The 8,343-nt window shown below is 40.5% G+C and overlaps 1 protein-coding gene across 1 annotated transcript in view; it reads right to left on the bottom strand.

Moving 5' to 3' along the window:
• The window catches only part of acss2l (acyl-CoA synthetase short chain family member 2 like), a 13,549-nt gene that overhangs the window by 1,946 nt on the left and 3,260 nt on the right, over positions 1-8,343 (bottom strand). Inside the window, exons 3-16 of the mRNA XM_014020133.1 lie at positions 7,811-7,902; positions 6,217-6,320; positions 3,892-3,964; positions 3,736-3,811; positions 3,157-3,241; positions 2,181-2,318; positions 1,906-2,076; positions 1,691-1,824; positions 1,332-1,464; positions 1,198-1,254; positions 997-1,077; positions 805-913; positions 613-681; positions 355-531 (exon numbers count right to left, since the gene is read on the bottom strand). Coding sequence (XP_013875587.1) covers positions 355-531; positions 613-681; positions 805-913; positions 997-1,077; positions 1,198-1,254; positions 1,332-1,464; positions 1,691-1,824; positions 1,906-2,076; positions 2,181-2,318; positions 3,157-3,241; positions 3,736-3,811; positions 3,892-3,964; positions 6,217-6,320; positions 7,811-7,902 — 1,499 coding nt within the window. The remainder of the gene's footprint in view (positions 1-354; positions 532-612; positions 682-804; positions 914-996; positions 1,078-1,197; positions 1,255-1,331; positions 1,465-1,690; positions 1,825-1,905; positions 2,077-2,180; positions 2,319-3,156; positions 3,242-3,735; positions 3,812-3,891; positions 3,965-6,216; positions 6,321-7,810; positions 7,903-8,343) is intronic.

Genomic DNA, 8,343 nt, shown 5'->3' with positions numbered 1-8,343 from the left:
GGGGTTGGGTTGAGTTGGGTTTGTTGGGGTTGGATTTGGTTGGGTTGGGTTGAGTTGGGCTTGGTGGGGTTTGTTGGGGTTGGGTTGAGTTGGGTTTGTTGGGGTTGGATTTGGTTGGGTTGGGTTGAGTTGGGCTTGGTGGGGTTTGTTGGGGTTGGGTTGAGTTGGGTTTGTTGGGGTTGGGTTTGGTGGGGTTGGGTTGAGTTGGGCTTGGTGGGGTTTGGTGGGGTTGGGTTGAGTTGGGTTTGGTTTGGTTTGGTTTGGTTTTGTGTGTTTTTGTCATCTTGTCTTGTCTCATCTTGTTTAGTCTTGTCTTGTCTTGTTCCATCTTGTTTTGTTTGAGTTAGCTCGAACCTCCTTTCTTCAGCTCCTCCACCAGCTTGTTGTCAAACTCCTCGCAGTCRTTGAGTGTGACGAAGCAGTAGAGACACTCTCCCTTCACTTTGTGGGGTCGGCTCACCACGGCGGCCTCTGACACTGCTGGGTGCAGCATCAGTGCCGCCTCCACCTCTGATGTGCTCATGAGGTGGCCTGGAGGACAAAACGTGTTCAGATAAAATCGTAAAGCTTGACAGCAGACGCTTTTATTCAAGGTTAAAACTGAGTCGATACCTGAGACATTCAGCATGTCGTCGATCCTCCCTGTGATCCAGTAATATCCATCTTTATCCCGCCGGCAGCCTGCAAGACCAGAAAACAACCTCAATAACTTCAAGAAGACATTCTTCACAAAAAACAAACCGTCTTGGAAACAAAACACTGAGTGGCAGGGCTTTTTATTTATTTATTTTTTTGACGTCTCACCATCACCGGTGACATAAAAGCCTGGGAACTTCTTGAAGTAAGTGTTCTCGAAGCGCTTGTGGTCTTTATAAAGAGTTCGCATCAAACCCGGCCAGGGCTTCCTGAAAACCTGCAACAAACAAACAAAAAGAGACGTGAGCAAAAATAGTTTTTTTTTTTCAGATTTTAAAGGATCACATAGAATAAAWTTACCAGGTAACCCTCAGCATCTCCTTCCAGTTCCTCCCCATGTTCGTTCAAGATGGTCGGCTCAACCCCGAAGAAAGGAAAGGTCTGAAAAAAAAAACTAACAAGCTTTATTTGTTGGAATGATTTTCTTCAACAAAAGGAGTAAGTCCAAAACAGAAAGCTAAAATAAAGAWAAACATTGAGCCTGAAGGAGGTGATACTCACAGCAGAGCCTGGTTTCAGAGGCGTGGCAGCAGGAAGTGGAGTCAGAACATGACCTCCCTACAGGAAAACATAAAAAATTAAACAATAACYACAAAAACAACTCAAAGAAAAGACAAAGTCTTAGTGTCTCTCACCGTCTCCGTCTGCCAGAAAGTATCAACCACCGGACACCGGCTCCGACCCACCTCCTCGTAGAACCACTGCCARGCCTCCGGGTTGATGGGCTCGCCGACGGTACCCAGAACCCTCAGGCTGGACAGGTCGTACCTGATCAGGGAACAAACTGAGTGACCCTCGGTAAACGAGTCGGCACGAGGTCAGGCTACAGCGCAGGTGTAGGTGAAAATATAGGTTTTTGTCTTAAGTAAGATTTGCGTAAAAAGGACTCTATAAAGACTAAAACGGCAAATAATCGTAGTTTTCTAACGGGTATGTCTTCAGAAARAATCTTTTGTCTTCAAACAACAAAAACATCAAACCTGCGAGGACTTACTTCTGCAGCGGTTCGCTCCCGTACTTCATCAGCAGCCGGATGGCGGTGGGAGCCGTGTAAAACTTGCTCACTCTGTACTTTTCGATGACTTCCCAGAACCGTCCGACGTGGGGGTGCACAGGGATCCCCTCGAACTGAAATCACACRGCCACACGTCAACACAACGCTCCGTTCTGTCAACTCGTTTTAACGAAATRGGCGCCGGTTTGACTTACYAGGACGCTCGTGGCTCCYTTCGCCAGAGGGCCGTAGGTGATGTAGGAGTGTCCGGTGATCCAGCCGATGTCCGCCGTGCACCAGTACACGTCATCYTGGTGATGATCAAAGACGTACTTGAAGGTCAGGGAGGTGTAGAGCAGGTAGCCAGCAACAGTGTGGACGACACCCTGAGAGACGTGAGAATGATAGAAACTCAGAGGAAAGYAGGCGGGTCYCGTGTTTTTGGCACTAACGGCCTTCCATACAYCAGGTAGACGATATTGTGATGTACTTTGGGTTTGCCGGTGGAGCCGCTGGTGTAGAGGATGAAGAGCGGGTCTTCGGCGTCCATCCACTCGGGCTCACACTCATCCGCAGCCATCCTCATCGCCTCGTCCCACAAAACGTCTCGCTCCGAGTCCCAGGGGGTCTGGACCGAGCAGAGACCAGATCCAGAACTTAGTGACTCAGCAACACTCATAAATTCTGGTTTATCCTCAAAATATACAGAATGTGTCCTTTAGCTTTATATCAACAGCGCCCTACGCACCCCAACTTCCTTCAGCCACAACTAGACATTAGCTAAAAGGAGCAGAACACTGGCTAAAATGAGTAAAATAAAAGCTAAAAGGAGCAGAATAAAAGCTAAAAGGAGCAAAACACTAGCTAAAAGGAGCAGAATAAAAGCTAAAAGGAGCAAAGCACTAGCTAAAAAGAGCAGAACACTAGCTAAAAGTTAAAAGGAGTGAAATACTAGCTAAAAGGAGCAGAACACTAGCTGAAAGATGTCAAAGAGTAGCTAAGAGCTAAAGAAAACTAAACATAGCTAAAGATAAAAGACGCCAAACTCTAGATGAAGGAAGTCAAACTCTAGCTAAAAGTAGTCAAACACTACCTAAGAGCTAAAGGTAGCTGAACATAGCTAAGAGTAAAAGAAGCTGAACAATAGCTAAAAGCTAAAGTGGGTAAGACATCGCTAAAAGAAAAAGAAGTCAAACATTAGCTAAGAGCTAAAGGTAACTAAAGTTAAAAGGGGAAAAGTAAAATACAAATTTAAATTGTGATTTGAAGCTTCTGAATGTGAATTAATGCCATTTTTTTTAAAATCAAAAATCATCAAACTTTTAAAAAAAGGCTACAAATTAATAATATCTTGGGTTGAAGGCAGGTAATGTTAAATTGTTTAGGTCAACATTTAAACTAATATAGCGTTGTTTAACTAAAGCACTGGTTTAATAAATTAAATATAAACAAAGTGATGTTTTTACCTGTAATTTGTTGCTAGAAGTTGCAGTTTTTGTCCTCAGTGCTTCGTGTTTTACGACCAAACATTTAATGACACTAGATGACCCTCTGTAAGAAAATATAACGATTAGACTTCACTTTCCTGACAACCTGACAGCTTTTCTGAGTTAAATCTGTCATTTTGATTTTAGAAACTGTAACGTTGTTAACAGATTTTTAAAAATGTTTCATGTTTGTAAAACAAACGTTGAAACATTTTAACCTAAATGTGTTTTTTAATCTCATCTGCACGTTATCTGAACCTTTGTTTATTCAGTTGTTTGTCTTAAAACCAACACCTCTGTGAAGATAAACGCTCCCAGCATGCCTTGCCTTTGGGCTCCATCCCTCTCAGGCTCCCGTCGCCCTGGGAGACGAGCAGCTTGGGCATCCCTGATGAATCTAAGTGCTTCGGGTTGCTCGGCAACCTGATAATCTGAAAGCCCAGCGGTGTGTTTCTTCAGCGCCGCTGCCTGATAACAGCTGTGTGTGTGTGTGTGTGTGTGTGTGTGTGTGTGTGTGTGTGTGTGTGTGTGTGTGTGGTGACCGACCGGTTGACTCACTTTTCCTTGCATTTCTGCAGCGCCTCGTCTGAAATCTGCTTCAGGTTGATCAGCTTCTCTCCTCGGTGAACTCCGTCTGCGCGTCGGAGAGGTGAAAAAGTGAAAAAGAGGGGTAAAAAGTGCAGCTGCTTCACTGAAACAAACAGATAATGTCACCTGCTGTCACCAGAACGCTGCTTTGTGCGTCCAGGATTCTCTCACACAGAGACTCTGAGGAAAAACCTGCAAACTGAAACAAACAAAATGTGCTTTTTGTGATTTGTGACATAAACCCAGAAGCTACGAGCCGATGAAGAGGAGGATGAAGAGGAGGATGAAGAGGATGCAGTAAACTGTTCCGTGTGAAGAAAACAAACATGCTGCTCAGCTTGACCTTCTCTGACGTCAGCACCTGCAGAGCCTTTAGCCTCATGTTCTCATCGCTAAAAAGCACCGAAACGGTCAGTTCGGCCTGCAGCTTTTAAATTTGATTATTATTATTATTTTAGTCATTTGTGATACAGAGGATTGAGGAGAAAACAACAAACAGAGATTATAAATATAGAGTTTCTTTAATGTTTCAAGTTTTTATTTGCCAAAAATCACATATGTTAKATCTGAGCTGGAGTTGACAGGCAGAGAACATCAGCTAAAAGAAGCATAACACCAGCTAAAAGCTACAGGAACCACAAGAGCAGCTACAAGCTACAAGAAGAAGAACACAAGCTGAACAATAAAAGAAGTAAAACAAAAGCTAAGAGTAACAGGACCCTTACTAAAACAGGCAGAATACTAGCTAAAAGCCAAAAGAAGCTAAACACTACCTAAGAGCTAAAGAAACAAGAACACTTGCCAATAGCTAGCATTAGATAAACAGAGCTAGAAAATAAAAGAACCAGTGCACCAATTAAAAGCTAAAGGTAGCTTAACAAAGCTAAAAGAAGCTGAACACTAGCTAAGAGCTAAAGTTAGCTTAACAATGCTAAAAGGTGAACACCAGCTAAKAGCTAAAGGTAGCTAAACAAAGCTAAAAGGTAAAAGAAGCTGAACACWAGCTAAGAGCTAAAGGTAGCTAAACAAAGCTAAAAGGTAAAAGAAGCTGAACACTAGCTAAGAGCTAAATGTAGCTAAACAAAGCTAAAAAGTAAAAGAAGCTTAACACTAGCTAAGAGCTAAAGGTAGCTAAACAAAGCTAAAAGGTAAAGGTAGCAGAACTAGCTAAAATTGGCAGATAGTAGCTAAAATACAGTAGTAGCACAAGACAAAACAAAGCAAGTTCGTAGAGGCAGATTTTGAGGGAATCAGAGAACCTAAATGAAAAATGTAATAACTGTATTTTATGTATTTCTTGAAAAAAATACATTTAAAAATATGTTAAATAATTGTTTTACTAAAAAGACTTAAAATCTTTGTTGCTCCCCTCTMGTGGCCATCAGTGGTATTACACTTGCTAAAACCAGCTTTTTTTAAGGGTTTCATGCACAAAACAATATATTTTTTAATCATAAATGATGACTGAAACTATAAAAATGGATTTTTATGAAAGTAAATCAAAATTAAAAACTGTTTTTTAAATGAGCCTCTCTGAAGTGCTGCTAAAGCCTGGAAAAATGTTAAAGTYTGCATCAGTGCTCATGAGGGCATCAGACGCACTTATCACCGTTTATAGATGTTAAATCTTAATGAACCGTCCATTGATTGCTCTTTTATGTAACTGCCATTTGCTGCGTCCTTTTCCAGACACTTGTTCTCGGGCCAAGGTTTAATAGTTCACAGAGTATAAACTTTCAGTGATGATGGCAGTGATATGAATCAGGTCAACAAGGACGCTGGACTCAGCAAAATGTCACTGCGTTGTTTGAGTCGAGCCTCTCTTTATCTCTGACTAATTTAACCTAAAACACATCTTAATGAATAAATYTAGCAATGTGTGACTTCATTGGGTTGGCAAGTGTTGTTCATGTTTAGTGTAACATAAGCCTGGGAAATACACAAGAATGACTCAGCTCAAACAAGGTCGCTCTGACTCCAGGCTGCCAAAAACAGGCCTTTGATYGTCATCGAGATTCTAACTCTGAGCYCTGCAGATATTTTTAACACGGCGTCTAACCTTTGCATGGATGTGGAAGGTTAAACATCTAAAATAGTGCCGGCCCGCCTGTCGTCCTGGGCTGGAAACAGCCAAGAATCGTCTGACCCAAATAATGACTGCAGGTGCTGTCAGTTTAGTATTCACACCAAAAAAAATATATATACAGCTGATAGCTACTGGAGTGCAGCAGCTGAGGTTTTCTTGTGGAAACGAGGTCAGAGCTGCGAACAAAAGCAACATGTCTGTCTGCAAAAAARGAGGACAGCATTTCTGTTTGTGGGAGACATGAGCCATTACAACACAATGCTAGAAAACATGGAAAAAAAAACACAATATTGATTAAATGTAGAAAAGTTGAATGTTTTTGTCACTTTGAACTCACACCAGAGGTGCTTCATCATAGTTCTTACCACYATCGAGTGAACAGCACCTATTCTGGCACACGCCAACATGGTGTAGACGAGCTCCGGGATCATGGGCAGGTAGATGGACACCCTGTCTCCTTTTTTTACTCCTTGATGTTAAAATCAAACACAAACGTTTATCAACATTTATAGGATTCAGTTTTTGAAACAAAATACAGCTGAGTTAAATCTCAATCTCAACATGTTGACTTYGTTTAGTTTATTCATTCATTTTTATAAAAAAACATAAATTCTATATACAATAAACATACAAATCATAAATGAAAGGTAGCAGAAGAAGTAAAAGATCTTATATGCCCCTTTTCTACAAAAAATAAATTTAAACAAAAATAGTTTTCAAATAACAAAAACAAAACAAAAAAGAGGAAAATAAATAAACACAAACTTACAAAGTTTAGGCAACATTAGCAATTTTAAATTACTAGCGGCTCGCTACAATAGTGAATTAGCTGGTTAGCTACCTAACAGCTTAACCAATTAGCTAATGCAGCTAGCACTTCTACTTCTAGACAGCTGGTAAATTGGCTAGAAAGCTAACATAGTTTAGATAGCTATCTATCTAAATGTGGCCCACCACGGCACTTTATGTGGCCTGCGAGAGCTTCAAAGTTGTATGTCTTCAAAAAAAGTGTATGCTACTTTAAAGTCTCTATTTACCATAAGTTACATCTCCCAAAATCCATGTCGATTATTTTACCAGCAAAATGACGGCATCCCACCACTAGCTGGAGGTGCACAGAGTTCAGAAGTACCCAGCAGCTAGCTATATTTGCTACATAAAATTTCCATTCATCTGCATTTTTTGCCAGCTACTTTTGCTGCAGCTCAGTTGTACTGGAAAGTGGGAACTTCCCACTTACAAGTTGTAAATCGGAACGTCCAAATTCAGAATTTAAGATGGCAGCTACTCACCACAATTCAAAGGTGAGTAAAACTCTTACTTTTAGTATTTATTTATTTATTTATTTATTTATTTATTTATTTAGCATATAGTCCATCATACACGTAGTACTTTTCAGTGCTGTTTCTATGCAGGAAATACCACATAGAGCTCAGTAATTGTTTGCAGTGCCCAGCCGTAACAGACAAGGAACATGACATTTCCTGTTTAGTTGAAGTTAATTCCATCTGACACTTTGAGGGTCATCTTAATGCTCGTGTGGCCCTCTGGGAAAATGACTAGCTAGTCTGGCTAGCACAACCGTTAGCTGCATGGCATATATAGATAGATAAATAGCTAATGTAGCTAGCTCAACTACATTAGCTACATAGGTTTGATTGATAGCATATCAGCTAGTTTAATTAGCACTTGTAGCTAGCACAACTGCAGTAGCTGCATAGTTTTGCTAAATAGCATCTCAAATACGTAGTTTAACTATTTAGCTTTTGTAGCCTACGCAACAATATTAGCTGCACAGCATAGATAAGTAGCTAATGTTAGCACAGCTATTAGCTGCAAAGATAGAAAGATTCTTTGAAATTACACTGAAAGTGTTAAACAAATATTCACAAGTGTGTATAAATCCAAACTAAATAATAATAATTTATTAAACCATATAATGCTTTTTGTGGTTCTCACCCATTTTCTTGAGCACATTAGCACAGCGGCAGACCTGGTTCAGCAGCTGACCATAGGTTATGGTCATATGATGGTCTGGATTGTTACCTTCCCTGACGAGACAACATGAAAGAAGAGACAGTTTTACGATGGTAAGTACTGTATACACTCAAGTTTGCATTAAGTGTACACTGTCACCATCTTTGCTCTAAGTTAAGGGATAATCTGGCTTCTTGTCAGCAAAGTGTAAAAGCTAACAGAAGTGTGTGTATTTTTAGGAAAGAACTTGCATATTTCAGCAAGACAATGCCAAAACCCCTACATGTATATCAATCAGCACCATGGCTCTGTATAAGAGCTGCCTGCAGTCCAAACCTATCACTACTGGATATACTGTACTTATCAGCGGCCAAGAGCATAAATTACAAATTATTATCAGTTTCAACCATTGGTCTGTGATTTACAGCGGGTAAAATAAGTATTGAACACGTCACCATTTTTCTCAGTAAATATATTACTAGAGGTGCTAATGACATGAAATTTTCACCAGATGT

Source organism: Austrofundulus limnaeus, unplaced genomic scaffold, assembly GCF_001266775.1.
Source record: "Austrofundulus limnaeus strain Quisiro unplaced genomic scaffold, Austrofundulus_limnaeus-1.0 Scaffold241, whole genome shotgun sequence".
NCBI classification, from domain to species: domain Eukaryota; kingdom Metazoa; phylum Chordata; class Actinopteri; order Cyprinodontiformes; family Rivulidae; genus Austrofundulus; species Austrofundulus limnaeus.
The sequence above is the reverse complement of the archived record's forward strand: the minus strand, read 5'-3'. Positions and strand labels throughout refer to the sequence as shown.